The 27,013-nt window shown below is 37.3% G+C and overlaps 1 protein-coding gene across 1 annotated transcript in view; it reads right to left on the reverse strand.

Moving 5' to 3' along the window:
- Nucleotides 1-27,013, reverse strand: part of SRCIN1 (SRC kinase signaling inhibitor 1) — a gene marked incomplete at both ends in the record, with an annotated part of 158,603 nt that overhangs the window by 10,559 nt on the left and 121,031 nt on the right. The window contains 7 exons of the mRNA XM_081345707.1: nucleotides 15,843-15,995; nucleotides 16,118-16,272; nucleotides 18,113-18,371; nucleotides 20,564-20,873; nucleotides 21,422-21,569; nucleotides 24,602-24,732; nucleotides 26,551-26,726. Of these exons, the coding sequence (XP_081201833.1) occupies nucleotides 15,843-15,995; nucleotides 16,118-16,272; nucleotides 18,113-18,371; nucleotides 20,564-20,873; nucleotides 21,422-21,569; nucleotides 24,602-24,732; nucleotides 26,551-26,726 (1,332 nt within the window). The remainder of the gene's footprint in view (nucleotides 1-15,842; nucleotides 15,996-16,117; nucleotides 16,273-18,112; nucleotides 18,372-20,563; nucleotides 20,874-21,421; nucleotides 21,570-24,601; nucleotides 24,733-26,550; nucleotides 26,727-27,013) is intronic.

Genomic DNA, 27,013 nt, shown 5'->3' on the forward strand with positions numbered 1-27,013 from the left:
AAACAAATAAAATTAAGCTCTTTAAAGGCTCATGGATATTGGAGAAAATCAGGCAACCATAGAGAAAATCATCTTTCACATTTTATTAACAGGACTGAAAATGTTTAACTCTTGCTGAGTTGCGATCACAATTTGTGATTAATTTAGGTTCCTGTGTACTGCAACTTAAAAAATGCTAATAGTTCTAACTCAAATTTTGGCATAGAATAAGAAGATTAAAGGAGAATCATAATCATTGTCTTCGCATATTTAATTTTTGGCAGGGGGGAGGGATAATACAGAGGAAAATACAGGAAGCAGAATTACAAATAGAAGATAACTATATATCTGAGAAGCACAATGAAGCCTTCATCTCAAAGCACCCAGATATCTGAAATAAACTTTAGTTTCCAAACATTGTTTTGAGTTCCCCTAAAAACCATTGAGGGATGCTTATCAAATTAAGGACTTCGTTCTCAGTTACTTATTTCTGCAGTCTGGAAAATTTTTTTAATAAAGGGAAGATGATGTTTAAGATCTTCTTTTAAGAAACTAATTAGAACCTGTCATAATTAAAATTAAATAAGCAAATAATTAAATTTAAGTAATAAATATGAGAAGGAGCCCAATAGCTTCACTGCTTCCAGATGCCTTATTCCCTCCAATTTCATAGAATTTTGTTGATAAATGTAGCAAGCCGAAGATTGGATCTTTCTTACTGCTGATCTGAAAATTCATGAAAAACTTCACCTTCTATGCAATAAAACTACTGCCTATTTTCCCAGTGTGCAGATAAATTGGAAGAAAAATGGTGGGGAAAATTTCCTTTTTAAAGGCCTTTAAGCATTGTGGTCTCATTGAAATATAACATTGCCAATGTCTGGACCTGAAATACTATGAAAAAAATGAGAGACTTCCAGCTTATACAAAATAGAAAAAAATTATCTTTTCAAGCAACAGAGAAAATTTGTTTTAAAGTGCTTGTTCTTTCCAACTTTGAAGGGAAGGAAAGAGAAGAACATATGTGGTGGGCAACATTTTATTTTTACAATTCTGTCTAGTCTGACATTGTCAAACTTTCATTTTATTACATAGCCTAATTCCTTTAGTAATTCTAGAATTCTAAATCAGATGTCAATATACCTTCCTAGCTCTTTTCAAAACAATTGGAAGAGAACCTAAAACCTATATACTGTAGCTATAGCTAACACATGTACAGTTGCATGCTGGTTGGCTCCCTAAAAACAGGTATTCATAACTGTATTTCAGAAATAGAAAAAATGAAGAGAACTATTCTCATCCACCAAGACTGAAGATTGTTTGGTGCAGCATCTTGTGTGAATTATTTCTTGCAAAATGTTCTTATTTTATGGACATGTAAGAAGTCCATGAAACCTCCCAATCTTGAAAAGTAAATGAATAATTCATTTCTATCTTTCTGTCTGCAATGGCAAACTTAGGTATGCCTTAGGGCAGGGGTGTCAAACTGCCAGCCTGCGGGCCAGATGATTCATGGCGAAACTGTGCCCACTCCATTGCCAGCAATGGCAAAAAAGCCATGATACGTTGCGCCACATCACGTGATGTTGCGAGTTCGACACCCCTGCCTTAGGGGGTTGTTCTCTCTGCTACATTTAAAATAGAGAGTTAATTCAGAAAGTTTCTAAGTCCATTTTTCATTAAATGGTGTTTCATGGCTTTCTGATAACTAAAAGGAAAAGATTCTGAGTTGGTCTACAAACCTCTCATTTCTGGGGATTTGTTAAGAGAAATACAGTAAATACAAATCTAATCCTCTAGTTCTATACAGCACTATCTATTAATGAAATAAATAGATTAAAATATACAGTATGGTTATCAATTAGAAGAACTGTAGACAACAATGAGTAGATGGACAAACTGTGGTATTTCTTAAAGGGACAATAACACTATCCATTTAAACTCATCAAAATTATTTTCACTCCCTACCCCCATCATATAATCCCAAGCTATTAAAGATTTTTCTGTTGGTGATCATGGGTTGCTAAGAATTCTGCATTAGAGATTCGAGGATTATTATTATTTTTGTTGCAAAACTCTATTTTTCCATGCTTGAGGGTGAACTACGGTTGTTGAACAACCAGGCTATGCCAAGTAGTTTAAATTTGTATTTCAGATATGCTCAAAGTGAAACTCAAGAAAACCCCTTTCATTTCTATGAAGAGGCAGTACTTAATTCATTTCAGAGATAGATTTGATGATGGTGAGAAAAAGTTAGTACAAACAGAAAGCGGAAAGTGGTAATTACAACAGTACTAAAGAAACAGCAATAAGCTTAAAGAACACCAAAACTATTTTATAAAAAGAAAGAACATATAATGCAATTAAAAACAATTCATTTAACTTTCCAGTGAGACTGAAGTCCCATTTTACAGAGTCCCAGCAACTGGTGGTTTCACACCTTTTCTCTTGAAAGCAAATGAAATCTTGAGAGGACAGACAGTAAATGACACTTTCAAGAAGAATCAAGAGGAGGAGCAGATCAAGAGAAACATCAAACAAGTGAAATCTGTTCAACAGAAACTGAGACTTGGATAGTAAAGAGGCTTCGAGATGATTGGAGAAGAATTAGGTGGGCTGTCATTTGCATTTGCCCTTTTTGGAACTTGGCATTCTAACTTCACATCCCTATCAACAGTAATGCCACTTCTGGGCACGTTTATACCTGCCTTTCCTTCTTTATTTTTTAATCTTTGGATTTTAGCTGTCCAGAAATATTAGGTCAATAGATGCCTGGCAGCTAAATTACATTGACAGTTCTTTCTGAGTCATTGATGGTCTCTTCTAGGATATCCAGTTTTTGGCAAATGTCTTTTCAAAGGTCTTGGGTTCTTATAGTCATGACATCAACAGTAGTGCACACACCTTTTATTTTTCATCCAGATTCCTTTAATGATCTTCTCTTAAAATATCATCCTCTTCTGTAGAATCCTGGTGTTGCTGCCTAAACAATTTCTCATATTTCGTGGGTATTTCATTCCCAAGGGATTGTAGATTTTCTAAGGGAAAATACTATTTGAAACATCAGCCTGGTTACCTCTAAGCATCTGTTTTCAATCTTCATTAAAGGTTTCTCAAAATTGAAAGTATCTCTTCTGAGTTCTGTCTTCTTTGCTTTTTAGTTCTGTAGTGCCATGTTTGTTATCCAACCCCATGAGTACTTCACCTTCTTCTGTGGATGAAGAAAAAGTCTTATCACCAAGTATGACATATGATAGGAAGACACAGCTGTTTGTTTCATGTATGGACCCCAGCCCCTTTAGCAAATGTCTGTAGATTCTCTGCTTGGTTGACCCCAGCATTCACAACCATATGATATTGCCTTCCAGTTGAATAAGTTTATCCTCCAGAGATGTTTTGATGCTTCGTGTATTATACTTCCCATTCCCCTAACCAACTACACAAAAATACCAAAATATGTAGACTCTTTTAGAGCCACCCCATCCCAACTTTCTATTCTGCAGGTAGTGAATGGATATATGATGGCCTTACTACACAGAACAAATGATAAGTGAGCCAAATATTTCAGTTTCTTTTCATTGCTGCTCAGCTCTCCCAGCAAGGCCTTTTGTTTCTTTTTCATTTTGTCTGTAATCCATGCAGAGTCCCAACCGCCCCTCAGTACTTCAGTAATAGGACTGCATAACTCCAAGCCTGCTTGTGGCTTAGATTTAGGAAATTTGGTTACTCACACACAAAGAAAAGCAAGAGGAAAATGGGAATTTTTACCAAGAGTCCCTGAGAGTCCTAACTCTTAAGAAAAAAAATGTACAAGAATTATTGAGAGGGGAGTATTTAAGCAGTGAGCAAATTAGGAAACTTCTAATTATTTTAATAGTGTGACTGGGTTAATCCTTTGTCCACACAGATCATTCCTTTATCTTAGATACAGTATTTGGTATTCTGGGGTCCTGAAAACCTGGCCCAAAATGTAAGGATGGATAATGGCAGATCAATATCTCTCATTAAAAGTCATATCCAAACTCCTAAGAAGTAATATACTGTACATGTGTAATTTAAAGTGGTTCACATATTGGGAATGGCTGAGAAGGAGAGACAAAGAAATAACTCAAGGTAGCCTTCCCCAACTCTCTCCTTACTGACTGGAGAAGTCTGTACATTTGGAAGATGGCGAAATTGGAGAAGAAGAACTAAAGAAGGAAAATCCTCAGCAGTTCCTTTCTATGCCTGATTTCTGTTTGACACTGTTTTCTCCTGTGATTGACAGGTGCTTCGGGGCAACAAATATTATGAACTGTTGCTATCTCTGATTTCACCAATTTTTTTTTAAAGTTGACAAGCTTACTTTGCTGAGACTTGACTCTCACAGCCCGCTATTTTCTTCTCCATTTTTCCTTAGAGATTCAAAACTTATTAAACTCTTTTTTTTAAAGCCACAGCAAAACTGGCACTGAATCAGGGAGGAGAAAGAAATGCACGCATGCAGCACAGGCAATGATGCTCCTGTTGTAGCCTATTCAACTATTTTACAAACAACATTTCCAGGAAAGAAATGATGAACTGAAAACAGCTTCACTGAGAGCAGAGCTGACAGCTGTGGCAGAATGAAGATCCAGAAAGTGGAACAGCTCTTCAGACTCCTCTCCAGACAAGGAAAGTACTTGGGATCATCCACAAGTGATCCAGACAGCTGTTCCTTCTGAGAAGATGACATCACAGTGATTTCTGGCAGTTTTAGAGCTCTGGGAAACAAGGGAATGCCATTTTTGACCAAACCACGGTCAGTGCCACTATGGACAGAGGATTCAAATCTCCTAATTAGTCTTGGAAATTGCTTGTTAACCAGTGGCGTAGCGTGGGTTGTCAGCACCCGGGGCAAGCACCCGGCCGCTGCACTGTCCCTCCCCCAGATAGTCCCTCGCGCTCTCTCCGCACCGCACCGCACGCCTGGCACCCCCCCTCCACAGTGGGCGGCGACCCGGCGCCTCGGATCGGATTCGCACAGCCAGCACTGCAGTGAGAGAGAGTGAGTGAGCCAGGCAGGGGCAGAGAGCTGCGAGTGCGAGCGCACCCCCCCAGATGTTGCGCCCAGTGCGGCCGGCCCCCCCTGCACCCCCCATGCTACGCCACTGTTGTTAACTGCTTTTTAGATATTAGAAACATTTAGAATGACAGCTTTTTATAGCACCAGGTGAGTATCTGCCAGTCCTCAGCAGAAGATGTTTTAAACATGTTTAAAGATATATTTTTAAAAATCTTTCTTTGGAATAAACAAAGAGTGATTATAATATTGATTTTAGAAAGTTACAAATGGACTAAGAGTCCAGATGAATTTGAAATAAGATTTTGAAATTAATTATAACAATCCTTCACATGGGAAAATCTTCTTAAATATTATAGAATGGGACATTAGAGATTGGCTACCAGAAGAAACCAAAAGGAATTTTAAATTACAATTAAAGGATACAAATATTTAAATTTAACTTACTAATAGAAAATGGAGCAAAATACTTTAACATGGAACATACTGAGAAGTATTTGTGAAAATGGACCCAGAAGTCATTTTTAAGAGTGATGCCTCTATAGATATATTCTGTTTAAAAGCTCCTATGGAAGAGGAGCAAATTTTATGAGATAAGACTGAGACTGATCTTAAAGTATATTTTAAAATGTCAGGCTACAAGAATGCTATGGAAAAAGATTCCATGCTTGACATACAAATGAAATTGGATTATGTTTTAATAATTTGCATTGCACTCGTGTCAGAAGTACTGAGGCTGAAAGCATTAGCCACTAACATCACTGTTGGCTGGGGGATGCCCAGTTGGAGGCTCCTTTCACGTCCTTGGCAAGAGATGGAGTGAATGACAGGAGCTTACCTGGTCCCACGGCAGCACTTGGGTCTTGAATGTGGGCTTGCTGCTTATCAACCCAGCATCCTAACTACATGAACCACTGTGTTCCCATTTTAAGAATTAAAAGGGATATGCAAATAACAGACCAAAAGAAGAACCCAGATAACTTTCCTATATCAGATATGCAAAAAACACTTAAGGTTTTGAAGAAAAAGGAATATAAAGTTGGTTTATTTGATCAAATTTAAAATAGATATGTTCTTATCTGTAGTAACACTTAATGGATTTTTGCTAACCAGGATTGAACAAGGAGGTTTTAATGATTTGTTTATAGATAAGAAATGAGATATGAGACAAAAAGTTCATTTATTGTGTTATAAAATAAATTACTAAAAGCTACTTCTATTTATACACTATATACCTATTTTCTCTTTCTTTTCTATTGTTATTTCTCTTTCATATTTTCTGCACTTTCTTTTATATTTTTATTCTTTTATTTTTTTTTGTATTAGTGTTCATATTTTTAATTGTAATACTTAATAAAATTAGTTTATTATTAGTTTATGTTATAAGCTACTCTTTAATTCCAATGCAATTATGTCCAGATCTACTCAAAAGAATGTTCTGAACAGAGGAAATAAGTATAAGACTGTAGCCTTCAAAACATTTCTCTACTTTTATATATATGAAAAATAATACGGCAGCTGGAGGCTTTACTTAAGATAGTGTTCTTTCTTTCATAATTAACAGGAAGTTTAATGACAGAATAAGAACAGCTTTCATAAACAAATACCGGTGTGGAGATGTATCCCAGATAGTGCCCCTTATGAAAGTCAGATCCCAGCTAATACTGCTTTTCACAGTATTGAAACTTCTAAGGGGGCTACTTCACCTATCTCATTGTTCTCTCTAAGATACCAGGCACATTCTAGACATCATCTGAAAAATATTTTCCTATAAGACATAGTGAAGGTTGGACCTGTGAGGCAGCATATTTGGCATCTTCAAAATATGTTATAGCTATGCCAGCAATTAACTGGCATAGCTACGTATAATCCTACAATGTGAAGGATAGCCCCACAAACTACTAACCAATGAAAAACATGTAATTATAATGAACATCAGGTGATTAGAAAAGTAATCTTTTTTAAAATGGAAATGAGATTATGAAAATATGAAGGAGACCAGCCTTCCCAGCTGTAGTCCAATGTATATGGAAGGCCCCTAAATAGGGAAAGAGCCAGAGATGGGGGTTGGAGGGGAGTAGTTAAAGACATTTTAGATGAAGCTAAACTTCAAAGTCTAATTCCACCAAAACAAAACTCAATAACAATAATCAGGTCCTGGACAGAAGCTACTTTAAGGCATCCTTAGTTGAGTATTTCAACTAAGTCATTGCTTAGTTCCAACTGGGTTGGAACTTCTTTTGGGAAAGAAGTGACAAAAAACCAGGCAGTCTTTACAATGAATACTCAGAATGGGTACTTTTTAAACTAAGTTAAGGAAGAAAATTAGCAAGTTGAGTGAGGGCTATCAGAATTCATATAATGTTATAGTTTAGTTGGACCAGAAACAAGTAGATATTTGCTAATTACAATTCTGTTTTGAAAACTGAAAGGGAAGAATTCAGAAGCTAAGTATGAATTACAGCAATTATATTTTATTGGAAACAATTTGGCACTAAAGGTAATGCTATTATATTGACTGATTAATCAAATCTTTAAATATATGCTTCAAGAAAAGAGTAAGCATAAATAAAGGATTTTCATTTTGGGATTGCATCTCTATATTATGATAATATGTAACTGTCCACATAAGAAACAGGTTTTAATTTATTCTTAGATTCATATTGAATCATGTTGACGGGAGGGCAGAGATCCGCCCCGAGGCCTCTTGTTTGTGGAGTTCCTCAGGGGTCGGTTCTCTCGCCCCTCCTGTTCAACATCTATATGAAGCCGCTGGGTGAGATCATTCGTGGTTTCGGGGTGGGGTATCATCAGTACGCTGATGATACCCAACTTTTTCTTTCCACCCCGAACCAACCCAGCGATGCCCTCGCCGTGATGTCCCGGTGCCTGGAGGCGGTCCAGGTCTGGATGGGGAGAAACAGGCTTCGTCTCAATCCCGCCAAGACTGAGTGGCTGTGCATATCGGCATCTCGGGTCAACCAGACTATTCCATCTCTAACGATGGGGGGTGAGGTGTTACCCCCCGTTGATAGGGCTCCCAACTTGGGCGTCCTCCTGGATTCATGACTCAATTTTGAAGACCATATAGGAGCCGTGACCAGGGGGGCTTTTGCCCAGGTTCGCCTGGTGCGCCAGTTGCGAACCTATCTGGACCGAGATGCCCTACGCACAGTCACTCATGCGCTCGTGACCTCCCGTTTAGACTACTGCAACGCTCTCTACATGGGGCTGCCCTTGAGGACCACTTGGAGGCTTCAGCTGGTGCAGAATGCGGCTGCACGAGTTGTGATGGGGGTCTCCCGATACTCCCATGTAACACCTCTACTCCGCAAGCTGCATTGGCTTCCGGTTGCCCTCCAGGTGAGATTCAAGGTGCTGGTGATTACCTATAAAGCCCTAAATGGCTTGGGTCCGGGATATCTGAGGGAACACCTGCTGCTGGCATCAAGTTCCCTTCGTCCAGTGCGCTCCCACAGGGAGGGTCTTTTCAGGGTGCCACCGGTAAGAGATTGCCGGCGGATGACACCCAGGGATAGGGCCTTCTCAGTGGGGGCGCCTGCCCTTTGGAACCAGCTGCCAGTGGAGCTGCGGACTGCCCCCGACCTCCGTTCATTCCGCCGGGACCTGAAGACCTGGCTCTTCGAGCTCTCTGGCCCAGGCTGAGGATTAATTTTATTTTAACTGGGGTTTTATTTATACAGGGATAAATATAATTTTTTAAACTTGTTTTTAACTTTTGTATCTTGGTTTTTAATTACCCTGTAAACCGCCCTGAGTCCTTCGGGAAAGGGCGGTATATAAATGTAATAAAATAAATAAATAAAATAAATATTAATGTTTCTCAATGGCAGAAATAAGAAACTGATACCAGAAAAGAATAACAAATTACCCAACCTGATTTTCAATATATTCATTTCAAGTTTCCTAAGATAAGCATCAGAGAGTGGACACATTTAATTGGGATAGTTTTTCAGGTTTTCTGAAAAGGATTTTCCTCTTATGTAAGGTCTACAATGCATCATGGAATTCAATTTTTCTGTAAAGGCTTTCTGTTCTCTATTTTAAAGTCCTTCTTTAATAAAATCTTCTCCCTCTCAACTTATCCCAAAATGGCAATCATCTTGTCAGGCATTGCTCCTTTTTTCCTTGTTTGTTTTAATACCTGAGTTAAACTTGAACCAAATGAGGTGTATCATTAATGTTAAGACTGAAAAACTTCACATTTATTGCAAATTTTAAAAATGTGTGGGAGAGGGGGTGGGACTCAAAACTGAAATTACATGACAGAACAATGTTCAGCTTTTTCTGTCCCCCCAGTCCCCCTTGAGATCCTAATAATTATTCAACTGCTACAATTGGAGGCTTCCATTAACATTAGTGGAAGGTAGCAAGTTAAAGGTTTATTAACCCAAGATAAGCAAACAAATAAAGAAAGACTCTTACAGACCTCCCTTCTGTTGCTGAGAAATACATAATAACAAATTATATACTTTGTGATGTATATATGTAAGTTTTATATTAAGACTTCACCCTGAAGCCATGAAATATTCTTAGTAATATTTCAGAGAGATTAAACACTGTGAGTGATCTTTATTCTTTTCTGCAATCTTTAGTTCCCATGGAGTTCACTGAACTGTCAGTTGTCTACTGATTTGTCTATACCACAGGTCTGCAATCTGCGGCTCCGCAGCCGCATGCGGCTCTTTCAGCCGTCTCCTGCGGCTCCCAGTCCTCTGCCATGTGCAGTCCAAAAAAAAAAAAGTGGGACTAAAAAAGTTCAACCAATCAATTCAAATATGCAGGGTAGGTGCATATCTCACCTTGGCTCCACTCTTCAGTCAAACCCTGTTCTGCGCATGCACGCATGTACGCCCATGCGCACACATTTTTTGCGGCTCCCAGTTTTTCCTTTTGTGAGGGAACCGGTTCTGAGTGGCTCTTTCACTGTTTCCGGCTGCTGACCCCTGGTCTATACAATCCAGGCTCAGCTTGACCTAAACAGACATGAGCTGCAGCCCCCCAAAACTATTGAACAGATCTCATACATATAACAGGTAAGAGATACAATCTATTATGGCTGCAGTCAGGGAGATCTGGGGAAAATATATTTCACAAACCCAAATAAAAATACCCTGAATACCAAATGAAGCCCATTGTCAATTTATTACTTATCAGTAGTATCTCAGATGTTTTTGGAGCTTAAGTCCACAGTCAAGAGGCAGCATTTCTTAAACCCAACAGTTTCAAGACTCATGCATATGAATAGAAATCACTTATTTTTTTAATTTGTATTCAATAAAGTGGCTCATTATTTTTAAAACTATAATAATATTTTTATTTCTAAAGATGATAAAATAAGTTAACTCATAACTAACACGAGTTGAGTTGTAGCATTTCCGAATTCAGACTAAATGCACAATCAGGTATGGGAATTAGTACCTAGGGTTACCCTAAATGATATGACTTTGATCACAGTTATTTTTTTATTTACAAGAGCAAGGAAAATGCAATTTAGTACAGTGAGATATACTTCACCAATAAGAAACAAATATGGCAAATTGAATTCATGTCCTATTCCACAAGTAGTTGTTGTACCCCTGTAAACAATCCAATATTTTTAGTACCCCCTGGTCTTCAATTTTATATCAACATAATTGACACCACTTTGTGTCAACAGAGTGATGAGACAGCATGAAGGCCATTAGTTGATTAATGTAAAGAAAAAAGAAGAAGCTGAATTAATAAAAGCTGTAGCCAAGAATTGGACCCCTGTTAGAGAGTGGGTAACCAGTCAGAAGGAGAGAAGAAAGGAGTTGTAATCCATCTGAACAACAGCTGTTACCTTCCATCCTTTGGTGGTTATGGTGGCCCCATTGGGCCACATGTCTGTGGTTGGCACAGGTTGGTCACAACGAAACTTAGGAATAAATGAAGAGCTTCTCTGAAATACCTGAGGAAGTCAGAACATGGAAGGTGGTTGTTTTTTACATACAGAAAACAAAGTAATGTGGATTGCTAATTCTGTTTCAAGGAATACTTATCAAATTAAACCTAAAATGGAACTTTGAAGAGAAGAATTCCAAACCTGAGAACGAGAATGAGTAAAAATTGCCCATTTCATCTATTTCAATGTAGCTATTTAAAGTATATCTGTAGTCAGAGTTTACAAGACATATAATAACTTATGAGGACTTCATTATGAACTTAAAAACATTTATGCATGACCTTTAAAAAGGAAATACAGCAATAAACAATGGCAGATATCCTTTTTATATTATGGAAATTGGTGAATAACATCTATAGCTGAAATTCTCTTAGGTTAATGCTCAAATTCTTACAAAGGTATTAGCCCATCCTTTAAATATTGATTTTAAAATAATGTTTGAGTAGACATGGCAAAAAGTTTATTTCAGGCCTCTTTCAGCATTCAACAAATCTATACTTTTGGCTATTCTACATTTCTTATTTATATCCAGTAAAAATGTTCATTAATTCTAAAACTCTTTCAAAAGCCGTTAATATTAGTGGATCTGCATTATTATTATTATTATTATTATTATTATTATTATTATTATTATTATTATTATTATTATTATTATTATTATTATTATTATTATTATTATTATTATTATTATTATTATTATTATTGATCATTACACTGTCAGCCAGATGTTCAGACTGGATTTGGCATTTTTGTCTACCTATCAAGTCTTTACCAAGGATCTGGGATAGGCAGATGTGGATGTGTGGTGGTATTATAGATATCGTCGCAGGATGGAAGCAGTTCCTAGAAAGGCCGCCTTTTGCAATTGACTAATGGTGAATTTGTCAATGCCAATGGTGTTCAAGTGGTGCTCCAGTTGTTTTGGGATTGCACCCAAAGCACCTATTACTATTGGTACTACCCTTGCTTGCCTTTGTCACAGTCTTTCTTCTATTATTATTATTATTATTATTATTATTATTATTATTATTATTATTATTATTATTATTATTATTATTGTTATATCAATAATATTAATTTCAACAAGTATTACTACAAATGGCTTATCTAAAATTAAGTCAGATGCTTCTGGAAAATTCTTAGACAAGAAACAGAGATAAATGTATTCCTTTGTCTGATCCCATATCTTACATTCAGAAAATACACTATTTTTGTACATAGAAAAATTCCACTCATTCATCTCTACCAAGGCCTACCAAAGATCCACCTACTATGAATATTACTAACACTTTCTTTAAAAAAAACCCTCTAAGAATTGACACAATCTCCTTTTTTTGTTTCATTTATTCATAGAGCTGAAGATAAATTTCCCTGATTTATCCTTGCTTTCATCATTCTTCTTATTTCTTATTGTTAAATTTTATGCCATGGAATCCTGAATTTTGTCATTATTCTGCAAAAGCACCTTGTAAACAATGCATCATGTGATATATATATTGACAAAAAAACAGCTAGTGCTAATGGTCACATGTAGCTAATAGATTAAACACAGAAGGTATTCAGAATCATCTAAGCAGAATACTTTCTATTATTCAGATAAGCACAAAATTGAACTATTTTTTGCATTCTGTTTTTAGACTCAGATTTATATTACTGTACATTATCTCTATTTCAATGTTGCATTTCAAGTCAATCATATAATAACGACCACCTGAAAAAATCTTAGATCTTATAAATCTTGGATTTTATAATTCTTATAATTAAACTCTTTTGTAAAAAATAATATTGTCTACCCAAATTTCACAACTGGATCTGTAACCTGCAGGGCCACCTATGTGAACATAAACTAATAAATATTTGATTTTCAAAAATTCTTTCCAACATAACTATAGTGTTCTTCTTTCTTGGTACAGAATGTGGTTTTGCCTTTATTGTAGGGTAGGGATGGGGGTGAAGGTGGGAGGTAGATTATTTCCTGATTTCTCATTCTTTGCTAAATTATAACCTATGACAGATACATAATTTTTAAATGAAGTGAATAGCATTATCTGACAATAACATATATCTGTTAAATAGTCCCTTCCCTGAATGCATCACTACTGGATGGTAAAGATTTTATTAAGCAGATGACACAGGAGATACTGTGGAATTTATTTTATTGGGACTAGGTTATATAACTGTAGTGGATCCTGGATAAGCATTTGTTCAAATTTGTATTTTTTGCATATATTTTTATAAAAAAAGTAATGGTTAGTTAGAAAAGGAAGTTAAACAACCACTAACCCATCATATACATCCACTGAATATTTTAGATCTATGGATTTGATAAATATGGTTTCAGTAAGCTTTGTGCTTCTGAAATAGAACTATTAATATTGTACCAAATATCTCTTCTGTGAAAGGAGAACAAATTCAGTAAACTATTGAGTTTCAGCTTGAAAAAAAAACTATGCACCAACATAATACAGTGTTCGTTAATATCACACTCTAGAGCATCATCCTTAAAATATTGTTCTGAATTATACAGTTCTATCAATAAAGAGAGTTTTTTTCCTATATGATGTAAGGTACCTATTGCAAATTAACATCACTGTCTGCCCTTTCACTTCAAAAAATTGCCTGCAAGTAAATCTATGAAATTGGGAAAACTTTCAGGACCTGCAGGTTTTCAATTGTATGGCTCAAAAAGTGTTTCAAGTTATGATGTTTTATTTTATTCTTAACTCTGAAAGAAAATGCTAGTATTTTTATATGTTCTAAACAATTTATATATTGGATGATATTATATTAATTATATTATATTATATTATATTATATTATATTATATTATATTATATTATATTATATTATATTATATTATATTATATTATATTATATTATATTATATTATATTATATTATATTATATTATATTATATTATATTATATTATATTATATTATATTATTATATTATATTATATTATATTATATTATATTATTATTATATTATATTATATTATATTATATTATTATTATATTATATTATATTATATTATTATTATATTATTATATATTATGATCTGTAGCAATGAATTTCTAATATGTGCTGCTTGTCAACATCTGGATTAATTGTTTTAGTTAAAAAAGGAAGGAAGAGTTCATTCAATAGTTTAATAATTTGTTTAAAGTTCTTTTGTTTATGATATATTTTCCAGACATTCTCATCTTCTAAAATTTATCTTAAAATAACTATATTAGTTGCATGTGTGCAATTTTGTTAATTTGATTGAATGATGTAGTATATAAATAAATTTGAGTTCTATAAAATCTTTTATAAATATTTATATTTACATTATGAAATTATAAAAAAATCTACACAATGCTTGTTGAGAGGCATTCTCAAACTAGTTCAGAGGATTTATATAAAATTGAGTTTTTGACAACAGAGATACAATTGAAAATATCAGTAATTGTCTTCAGTTATATACTCTAGTCAACTATATTAGTATATAAACTGGCTTTAGATTGATAATGGAAAAATCAGCAAGGTACTCATTGCTTGATCAATATGGACTCTTTATTGAAACTTTTCCTAACCTGATGTCCTCCAGATGTATTGGAAATCCAGTCTTATTTTTACCAATTCTATACAGTCACTGCCATGGGGGAGTTGAAGAGCAACATACTGTAAGGCAGGGGTCCACAACCCCCTAGGCTGCGGCCCACTTCTGGGCTGTGGTCTGTTCGAAATCGGGCCGTGGGAGAGATGGGCAAGCATGTGTGCATGAAGCTACACTCGTGCAAACAGAGGGTGCTTACGCTTGCATGAGTGGAACTTTATGCACAAGTGCAAGAGCCCTCTGCTCAAACACCCTCCTCTTGCATGAGTAAAGTTTTGCACGTGAGCACAAGAGACTGCTGCTAGCATGCGAAACTCCACTTGTGTGGAGCTGTGGAGCTGTGCGTGCACACACGTGCCTACCACTCTCACACAGCCCTGCACTGGGTCACCTAGTTGCAAAGTTGGGGATCGCTAATTTAAGGCAGCAGGCTGAGAAAGCCTGTCTTCTTGTATAATGATATCATAACAGAGTTATATAATGTTTTACAACATATGTCAATGGTGAAATGTATCAGTCAATCAGTCAATTTATTACAGTCTTGGACCAGCACAAGCAATGTATTCATGAGTGTCTGTAAGTACTCATAAACCTATCTGTATTAATAAATGAATTAATAAAACTTAGTTGAGATATTTGATAATAATCTGGAAAATGTAGTTGTAAGAATGAACAAATATTTGAAACTGCAGGAGAAAAATACTAGAGGGGGCAATTTGGAAGATTAAAATAAAACCCACATGAATTAAAATAAAACCCGCTTCTGCATTCCAAACCAAAAAATTGTAGTTACAGAGAATTTGCGTTAATATAATGTGCAAACCAGACCACACGCTAGCAAGCCACATGTAGTGAACTGGCTCTTATTATCCAGTTCTTATTGCCTAGTGACACAAATATAGGCAGATTCAATAAACACATGAAATATTGCTACAATAGCAACTTAAATAAATAATAAAATAATAACAAGATAATAACCAGATAATTGCTAAATAGAGGTTGTTTTGTTCCAAAGTATGAAGATTTGGGAGTCTTGTACGTGGTCAAAGATTCAACCGTTAAAGAGTAGAATCTCTAGCAATCAGACTATATTTAGTTGATGCATACATATTTGCTGAGATTAAGTCATAAAGTTATCAGCATAATGAATTTCTCCTGTGCAGATTTCCAGACTGGTGAGATTTTTCTCTGAATTTGTTGAAGTTTTAAAATTGTTTCTTGGCAAAACTCTAGAACTTCAGACATTACTTTTAGTTCAATGCCCTTCCCATCCTACCTCAAGTTCAGCAATGATCCTATCCTCCTCATCGTCATCTTTGATGGCAGAAGCAATGATGGGCGGTGTTGAAGCAGGCCTGGCAACCTCCGACACGGTTCTTCTCAGTTTCACTTGAGGCTTCTGGGACTCCAGCTCTTCTGATTCAGCTTTCTGGTATCATAAAAGCAAAAGGAAAAATGGTTAAGTGGAAGGATAAGAGAAAAAGCTAAGCCACTGGATCCTCTTTGGTTTTACTGTTCTGTATTCCTTCATTAGGAAAAAGGTCTTTGTACCTTCATGAAGCCAGATTCTTTTTTGCTGGTAATGATCACTTCTCCTGTGCGTGTAGTTGTAAGCCCATGAGAGGATGGGAAACTTCGCCGTGGTGGGGGAGGAGGGGGAGACTTGGAGGGTTTCTCTGTACGATATCTTGGCACCGTCAGCTCATCTACAACGATAATGTTGTTAGTATGAATTGTGCAGGATATATACCATAGCTAATAGTTAGTCAGACCATTTTTTAAATGAACAACTTAAAACTAAGGAGAGAAACTTTGAAGGTGGCAATTTGGAACATTTTTTAAAAAATGGGAAAAGGATACATTCTCTTTCTCTTAAGTTTCCCTCTAATTTCCCCTTAGTTTTTTGAGAGGTAGAGGAATATGCAATCCCTCCCTGCAAAAAAATTAAAATAAATCCTTTCCTCAAATCCCAAATAACTAAACCATCTATATGGATTTATTTTCTGACAAATTACCTGAAACTGCCAATGTTATAACAATGATACTAGAACATGAGATAAATCAGCTCAGGTTACACTTTCCTCATAATTAAATCTGCAACATGTTTTCCTGTTGCTGGTAAATAAAGTACTGGTTGAAGATAAACTATTTCTCAAAGGACTTTCTAAGTTTTACCTCAGGTATTATAAGATAGGCCCTCACACATCCTGACCTATGTTTGTAAATGGTTTGTTAGTACGTAAACCTTAATTCAATTTTCTACAATTGTTCTCTATGCTGAATTTCCCATATTGTCCCTAAAACAATGAGCAGAAAAGCATGTGTGTTTCTTGTAATTTTCCACTGTTTGTCTCCATCTCTGTTTCGGTTGTGATTTGGTTTCCATTTTAAATAACACATTATTTTTTTCAGTAGTAGGTATGTGAAAAAGCAAGACTGGAGCATGAGGTCAAGGAACTATTTCTTTCCTCTAGAAAATATGCTTCCACTGGAGTGATTTTCATTAGGATGGCAGTCCAGGAAGCCACAAGTCAAAACCCTCTCATCATGTGTCACGATCCTGCTTTTTTTTTTTTTTACTTTTAATTTTATTTATATACCGCCCTTCTCCCGAAGGACTCAGGGCGGTGAACAGGGCAGAGATATAAAAAATACAAAAATACAAAAGTTAAAAAATATTAAACATATCAAGCTAAAAACAGTAAATACATATATTAAAAATGACAATAAAAAACCCAACCCATCCCCCATCAGGCCAAGCCGGCTTGTTCAAATAAATGTGTCTTCAGCTTGCGACGGAAGGAGCGAAGGTCGGGCGCCATCCGGAGCTCAACCGGCAACAGATTCCATAAATCCGGGGCGCCCACAGAGAAGGACCTCCCCCTGGGGGCCACCGACCGACATTCTCTGATCGGTGGCACCCTGAGGAGGCCCTCTCTGTGGGAGCGTACAGGGCGGAGGGAAGTTGATGCCGGCAGCAGGTGCTCCCTAAGGTACACCGGCCCCATGCCATGTAGGGCCTTAAACACCATTACCAGTACCTTGAATCTCACCTGGAAAGCAACTGGTATCCAATGCAGCTCACGGAGCAGAGGTGTAACATGGGAGTATCGGGAGACTCCCAACACAACTCTCGCGTCTGCATTCTGTACCAGTTGGAGCCTCCGGGTGGTCCTCAACGGCAGCCCCATGTAGAGAGCATTGCAGTAGTCCAGACGAGAGGTCACGAGCGCATGAGTACATAGTACATAGGGCATCCCGGTCTAGATAGGGCCGCAACTGGCGGACCAGGCGAACCTGGGCGAAGGCCCCCCAGTCACGGCCACCATGTGATCTTCCAAAGTAAGCCGTGAATCTAGGAGGACTCCCAAGTTGCGAGCCCTATCTACGGGGGGTAATAGTTCACCCCCCATGGAAAGAGATGGAATATTCTGAATATCCCGGGATGCCGGTATGCACAGCCACTCAGTCTTGTCGGGGTTGAGTTGAAGTCTGTTCCTCCCCTTACAATTTGATCCTCTCCTTACAATTTTGTGCCTGCCTTACCTGATCCCCGGCGACCATTGGGGTCCATTTTGGTTGTGGTCTTTTGTGCATGCTGGGGTTTGGTAGGTTTGTGCTCCGGGGTGGAGGCAACACTTCCACTGCCACCACTGCTGGAAGACTGCTTGTGCTTGGCTGCAAACTCCAAATCAGGGATGGCTTTCATCAGCTCAGCTTGGGTCTCTTCCAGAAGCCGGTTAATATCTTTAGCACTGTATTGAGTCAAGGCTGCACGTTTTTCCTCCCAGTCTCGTTCTGCAGCCTGTAAAGTAGGCTTGTATTAACTACAATGAGGCTTCTCTACAATACTGTGCAGTAGGGATCTATATTATGTGGCCCATTCCATAGACAAATTCTGGATTGCCAAGAAGTGCTGAGGGTGGGTGGGTGATAAAATAGGACAATGAATAAGGAACGGTGTGTTTTTTTTAAAGAAGTGACAGGAAGGAAAAGTTCTACTTTCCATTCTTGCTATTCAGCAGTTATCAAGGTCAATCTATCCACTGATATGACTGCTTTGACTCTTAACCCAACTTACATCATACTGTGCTTGTGACAGTAAAATTTCTAATAGTGATTGGCTGGAATGGATTTTTTGCATACTGCCTTACTTGCCAGGGAACAATATAACAGAGTGTTTGCAATCCTGAATTTGTGAGCGAAAATTCAATTGTAAGTTTGATTGGAATGAAAAATTATCTTGGGTAGTAAGAACAGAGGAAGCTTATTTATTAACCAAACTGGAAACTGGGAAATGCTATCCTAAGGTAGGGAATTAAAATCATCGTGACATTGGAATATTTCAGGAAAATTGCTGACACATACGTATCAATTGAGCTGGAAAAATGTTAGTTGGAGAAATATTTAAGACTCTCTCCTCTTTCTACTTATGCATTCCAAACATCCTACTCACAATGAGGAAAAAATCATTGAGTTGGTACAAAAAGGGCCAATGATGATGATGATGACCAGGAATATTTCAGTCCATGATGAGAACAGATTGAAATAGAGCTGATTATTGTGAAGTTTACAGAATGATATGTTCCTGCATTATTATTTATTGTATATGAAGTTAATTCTGGAAAAATACTTTTATAGTTCCTATGAAGCTGGTGGGGAGGGGGAGTTGCCTGCAAAAACTGCTGTTTGATTCAGCCTCTAGGAATTATGGAAGAACATAAGTTTCTTCACAAAGATTTTTTTTAAATTGAGGCAGTGAAGTCCATCAAGCTTGGGATACACAATTCTTCTATGTATATACACATATATACACTATATAGGTACATATGGAATGCATAACCTTATGCAGTGTGTGTCCCAATTTTGTGAATTTAATGTATAATTTTTCTGTTTCTTAATATTGCAGTTTTAGATGGAAGGAGGAATGAAAAATAGATATTTGTCTGACTCTGCAGTAAAAATCTACAAGGAAGAAAGAGAAGGTGGAAAAACTTGGGGTTAAGAAGGTGGAAATTTTGCCAGTGGTTGTAAACCATTTGCTGCTGGAACAGCTTTACTCAACTGGTGCTTTCCATGGTTCCAGTTGCAGTTTTTATTATTCTTTCCTTTACACATCCAAATATTTTGGGCTGGTTTTGGAAATCCAGATCTGTCTAAGGCAGGGCTTTTCAACCATTTCACCCATTGTACCATTTTTAGGATATGGCAACATCCGAGTACCACCAGTCGCCTAGCAAAGTGTCAAAAACGTGATGACCCCCCCCAAAAAAAGGAAAAAAGTGATGAAGTACAGATAGTCCTCAACTTACAACAGTTCGCTTAGTGACTGTTCAAAGTTACAATGGCACTGAAAAAAGTGCCCCCCAAGCCACAGCCAAGCAAGACACCTGCCTGCCTGCCTGGTGGCACTCATCCTCCTGTCTGAGGTTTTCATTGTTGTGATCATTTCTGTTGAGGATTGGCAGCAGGGGTGGGGTGGGGGTAGGTTTTTATTCCCCCTGTCTGCTGGGTGGTTGCAGCAGGTTTTAATCACTTCACATGACCCTGGGACACTGTGACCATCATAAATATGAATCAGTTGCCAAGCATCTGAATGTAAATCACAAGACCCTGGAGATGCTGCAACATTCCAGCTGATTGGCACTTCTTCTGGGCTCAGCGGAAGCACCAAGATCAGCGCCAAGCTCCAGCTGGAGCTTGGTGCTTATCCTGGCGCTTCCGCTGAGCCCTGACAGCCCTACAACTCCAGCCATCTCTCGCTCAGGCTTCTGCAGTGCTGCTACCGGTTCAGCTCATTCCCCTCCCCTGCTACTTTTCTAGGATGGTCGCATACCACCTGCCAGGTGCCAATGTACCACAGGTGGTACCCGTACCATTGGTTGAAAAGCCCTGGTCTAAGGGCTATCTATTGTCAAAGGACAATGCAAATTTAAGAACAATGCAAATTCAGGAAATTCTTCTTTTTTGTGCTGAAAGAATATAAATTGCACTCACCTCAACGGACACTGATCTGTCCATACTTTTTTTGCTGGGAGTCTCAGAGCCTGTTTGGGGCTTGGCAACAATCATTTCAGAGCCCCGTGATGGATTGCTACTTTTGGATGTGTGGCTCTGCCCTTGGCTTTGTCCAAAGCTGATTGTGCCTAGGCTATCAGTGGAAGAAGTTAGGTCATGGAGGTTCGTCGGAGGGCTGGTGGGAAGCTCAAAATCCAGACTTCTGCTGAAGTCACTTTCCAGCTCTACCTTCTTTGGAGATTGGCTGAGAAGGTTACTGGAGGAATCCCAGACCCCTTCATCAACTTGCCTACCAGGAAAAGGGCAAGAAGTGTTAAAAGTAGGTTAGGAATTTCAGAAAGAAGCTTTAAGGTACAGCAATATACTAAAATGGCTCTTCTCATGTATTGTAGTTTGTCTGCCTGGAGGGTCCATTTTTGAATCTGCATGCATGTATGCATGAATAGCAGCATTAACAGAATAATGACTGGTGTCTGGAATCAGTGGGAAGAAGAAAAGCTGGACCATCAGGAAGAAGCAAACATGGGTGGATTGTAGTAGGGATGATGATGGTAGTAGAACCCCAGCCAGTGATAAGAGGGCCTGGGGACAAAATGCAAGTGCTAAAAATAAGTCTTCTAATTATACAGCCTAGAAAATGGGCCACAGATACCCAATATATTTCCATTTGCAAAATAAGTACATCTGGCTGCAGTCAAGTTACAAGGGACAGAAATGCAACACTTAAATTGTATGCTAGTACATTTGCAAGATAACTAAGGGCATCTATTAGGAATGCTGATATTCCAGCCTATCAGATCCCAAGGGCTTCTTCTTATTCAGGAAGGGCTCACTCACTTGCGGATTTCTGTCAGGGTGTCAGTCACTGCTTTGCACCGCTTGAATAGGCCATCCAGGCGATGTGGCTCTTCTTTGAGGAACTTCACAGCCTCTACCTCTACACGGAGAACCACACGCATTTTGCTCTGCAGGCTGGGAAAATTAGCTGCAATGCCAGGAATGGATAGAAAAGGAAAGGAGAGGCATGGGAGTCAGAGCAGGCTGAAAGAAGGTTTTTATCTGAAGGCAAAGGGACCCATGGAGCCAAGTAGGGAAGCAGGAGGGCAGGCTGGTAAGGCGCGGATGAATGAGAAATGGGGCTTTTCCTGGTTGTTGCTTGGCAGAGATGAAACAGCAATGACCCTCTGTCTAAACACCCATTCCAGCATCTTTCCTCTCCTGAGAGTAGTCAATTTTAGCCAAATAAATTCTAATGTATTTTGAGGAATGAGGGGCATGAAGAAGGACTGCAAAGTCATAACTGTTCTGCTGGTGGAAGCATATATACATATACATATACATATACATATACATATACATATACATATACATATACATATACATATACATACATATCTTCTTTTGTTTTCTGAGAACTTAATGTATTTTTGTTTTACAGAATAATCAGGTATGACATAGGAAGATATATAAGGAGCGAGAAAGACACTTCAGGTATCAGGAACATAGATTGCTGACAACCATAGTAAATACACCTATCTAGCACAGCATAAAGAAAAAGTGGTCCTGAACTACTAAGGCTACACTCAGGCTTATACCTTATCAAGGTGAAATCTTTGGTGCATCATGAAATATATCTGCGCAGTGGTGGGATTTAAATATGTGAACAACCAGTTCTCTGTGTGGATGCCACTTCTAGATGTCCATTCTGGGCCTGGGCAACAAAAAAATAGCTACTGGTTCTGCCAAACTGGTGCAAACTGGCTGAATCCCACCACTGTATCTGCTCCACTTTCCTTTTATTTTGATTTATTCATTTAAATGTCAAAAACTTGGCAAAACTGACAATAAAAGGCCCAGCGAGAAATGTTAGAAAACAAAATGCTGTCAAGCTGCTTTTTGACATTTACAACTCAAAATGTGAAAGGGGAGAGGGAAGCATTTGCAAATGGTGGAAATGAGACTGACATTTGGATAATTTACCAAAGGCATAGTTGGTGTTTACATTTATTGGAAAACCTTAGGATTTTCTGTAAACTCTCTCTTGATCCTATTGTAATGATGTTTTGGACATTTACCACAAAAGAATAAAGTATATTACGCTCTGGATTATAGGGTTGGCTCTATTTTTTAAAAAATAGCACTACAAACCAATATCCAATTGTTTGAAGTACAGAAGCATTGTCTCCAGGTAGCAGATACATAGAGAAAAGTTTGTAAACACATACTATATGTCCTCACAGTAATCCAACCAGTACAAATGCAATAAAAAAGAAAATGGGTCTTACTCCTTGTGATGTATGTACAAGATTGCAAGCACAGCACTTCTCTGATAGTAATCGGAGAGCATAAAATAAAGCTGATGAGAGTTCTACCTGAGAGACCATCATGCTGAGAGACAGGTTTTGAGAGAAAGGTTGCATTGTCTTATATGCAAAGTAAAGATATATGCAATACTATTATGTGGGAGAAGATAAGGGAAAGCACCAGCTCTTTGGCTGGGTGCTGTTGTCTGCTTTTCTGCCTATCTTGAGTCTTGTAAAGATAATAAACTACTTTTTGCTTCTTGGTGTCTCTTAAGGTAGTGATCAATATTGAAATAACAAAAATACCAGCACAGAATATGATAAGAATGTTCAGTAAACAACGTTGGGTGTGAATTACTGAAGTAGTTTAAGGAATGCATAACATATTCCAGTAGGTAACTTCTTATATTTCTCTTAACATATTGACCATGCAAAGCTAAAGAGCAAGATGAATGAGCCTTATCTTTTTCTCTCTTTGATTTCCAACCAAATATAAAAGTATGATTAAATTCTCACTCCTTTTTTGTGTTCTCTCTTTCTCCTTATTTTGTTCAAAACATCTAAAATGATATTTTGGAACAAGATGATTATAAACATTTACAATTGAATATTGACAACTACTGTAACTATACCAACAGTTATTGGCAAGGCTGGAGGAAAGGCTTTGGAGCAGAATCCAGGGTCTGGTCCCACTTAAGAGAATGAGCAGAAGAGTCCTCAAAAGCAATGAGGCAAGACTGATTTATCATCTGAAAAAGGGAGTCTCTTATGAGGCATTAACTTCAGGAAACTTCCATCTAATGCAATGCTCATGTAGTAACTTAAAATGTTGCCTCATTAGAGATTGTATATGAGATCTACTAGTGAATTCTTTGGGTATTTGCTTGATCACAGTTGGATTATTGGATTTAGCAGGTCTTTAGTCTAAGTCAGCTTCAGAATACAAGTTTCATGACAAATGTCCTGGAAAACCCATAGCTTCCAGATGGTCCATAATCTATGTAATGAATATTGCAAATGTCAGAACAATTATTATAAAAATTCCTCATTAATTTACACTCAAGAGAAATATATCATTTCCTTGTTTTTTTAAAAAAAGTCTTGAAATGTGTGGGCTGTTGCTTTTGTTCTGGTGTTACTTTTTAAAGAACTTAAGATGTTATTGTAATATGAAGGTGTCATTAACAAACATTAAGGGTAAAAAGCTGTGGAAACATGCATGATAAGGAAAATAACCTCAGGTCAGCAACTGTTGAATATGGAACATTAAATGAACTAATAGAAAAACTGGAATGAATCTAACAGTAAGCAAGAAAGGGCCATTCATCTACCAGTAGACAAAAGCAGTTGTGTCTTTTCCTGGGATCGTGGGGCCATCTTCTACAATTGTCATGCAAGCCTAGGAAAAGATGTGGTTGATTTATGAAACTGCAAACAAGTGCTACCTATATATGCTCCAAAACATATTTTTGCCTTTAATTCCAAATCACAGCACAGTCTTAATATATTCTACTTATACATTTCTCAGTGTAATTTCCAAAATGAATATGAGGGCTAGACCTTTCCTGATTTGTTTGTATGACTGTTTTATAAGACAGTTGAATTTGGTAAATGTGGTACCAAATGCTACCACATAAGATTTCTCATCCATGGAATAGATGACTTTTTCCAATTTTGTTATATTTATCTTATCTCAAACCCAGCCCCATCTCACCCTTCAGTTCTGTCAAGGTATCTCCCAACTGTTTAAGCACCAGGGATTTTTCCTCCAGCTCTTGTATGGCAATAAATCTGTGATTATGCATCAAATCCTTCTGGATCTTCTCTACTGATTTTTCCAAGTCACTGTGGATACACAAAGATAACACACTGAGATCAGGGAGAAAAGGAAAGGAAAAGACATCTGTTGTCATTTTCTCCAAATGATATAGAAGGCAATACAGCACTAAGAAAGTTAATTTCTCTTTTTTTTCCTGATTACTGGCTTTCATCTTCTACGTCTCTTCTTTCCATGGGGTAAACTAGTGGTGTAACTTGCATATAGACTCTTTAGCCACTTGCCTGAGAAAAGTTACAAGCTTCTATATATATGTAAATATATTTGTTAGTATGATCCTAACCAAGAAAGTTAGAACAATTCAAATCCATTAGAATAAATTAGCTTAAATATTTCTGTATTAATTTTGGGCCATATATATGAACAAGCTAGTGCTTTGTGTGTACTAAAATAAATAACAAACAAACATGGAATAAAACTAGTAAGTAATAAATCAATTTTAAAAATCTCTAGAGATTGTACATCTTAATAATTTCACAGTTATTTGGAGATATAGGAAGCAATCAGGAAGGTACCAAAATAGAACTGTAATGATAACATAGAACCTCACCTGCTTTTAAACTGGCTGAATCAGTCTCAGTATGACAAAAATAATCATTTTTACATGCAATAAATTATGTGCAGATAAATGTGACTATTGACTAAATCTTCAGTTATACCTAGAAAGTATTTTAATTTTAAAAAGTGGGTACCCCTCACCCCTGGAATAAGATGCAGTTTCATTAAAAAACAAAAAGGTACAATTTGAAAGGTTAAATCTCATATATGGAAGTAATGCAGAATCATTACAACATGGTCTCAAGTAACATGTATTTGATGATTTTTTTTAAAAAAAGACACCACACTGAGAAATTCCGAAAAGTCATCAGCATGATTAGGCCCAGGAAGCTATGCAACTTCCTCAGCAGTATAGTAACTATTTACCTAAGATAAAGGGGGAATAAGAAAAATAGGGATGGTATCATTGTCATACACCTCACATACAGAGAAATTCAGTAGTTTCATGTGGATGATAAAATAGATGCGGACAAAGAAGAACTTAAGCCAGGAAGCAGAATGAATCCTCCAGAATTATTTTCACCAGGCTTGAATCACTCAAGGTCATTGACCTAATTGAGACATCCCTCAGCCTAATTTCAAAAGCTTTTTGAAATAAGTAATTCAGATATCTGACAAAAGTAATTTGATTCTTTTCCATAAATCTGTTGAAGGAGCAGAAGGGAAAGGAAAGTGTTTTAAGTGTGTGTGTGTGTATAGAGAAAAAAATGAGATGAAAAGACAAAATGGCTGCTTTATTCACTTTTTGTGATGTCTCACCCAATTGAAATGAAACATCCAAGAAAGTGAAAATGATGGCCAAAAGTACATAATAATGTACCTTTCGTGTGCATTGCAACTTTTGTAAAAAGTAGGCAGGGCTTCATTTGCACAATCACAGCTTGTGGTTATGAATGTTGTCACAATGCACACCTTTATACCTATAGCTATTTAGGTTTAAAGGGACGAAATATTTTTAATTCCTAAATTCTATCTGAGTCTCTTTGTCCAAACTAAACAACTAATTACCATTCTGACCGGTGCCTACTTGAATGGCAAGATATACATTTTCAAACCAACCATGTCAGTAGTGCAAATCTAAAATCTAACTGTGCATTATGATATTAAGTTATATCACCCACAGAATACTTAACCTTGAAATTTCATTCCCACCCAGCCAAAAAAATAGCATGCAGAGGCACTCCCCACAGCTCTGATAGACAAACAAGTCCTTCTTGTTTATCTAGCCTTGCCCTAGATAAACATGAGCATTTTTACAGGATCCTCACTTAAGCTGCTGAGTTATAAGTTCTTCCTCGTTGAGGTAGCGGAGGCGTTCCTCTTCAACCAGAGTGCGCTGCCGTTGTAAGGGGTCTTCCTGTTTGCGCATGGTGTCAGTTACTCGCACACTGATTTCAGTCTCTGTCCGTCTCAACATGGTCTTCACCGTCTCTTGATTTTGAAGCTGAAATGGATGGAAGGGGGAAGAAAAGCAACAGGAAAATAATCAAATTCAGCTAAATTGCTTCAGTCATCAGACCCACACTATATTGGATTGTACAAAAGGATGGATTAAGGAGAGTGTATCTAGAGATTTTCTGCGGCATATCTGACTGAGACTTTCCTGAATCATCAGTGTCATCCCCAATGTGCATCACTTTCCTCTTAGTGATTCTGGTTTTGTTTCAATGGTACTTGCTTTGATCTAGCAAACAGAACTGCTTTTGCACAAAAATTTGCCAGACTAATTTT

Source organism: Vipera berus, assembly GCF_964194415.1.
Source record: "Vipera berus genome assembly, chromosome: Z".
NCBI classification, from domain to species: domain Eukaryota; kingdom Metazoa; phylum Chordata; class Lepidosauria; order Squamata; family Viperidae; genus Vipera; species Vipera berus.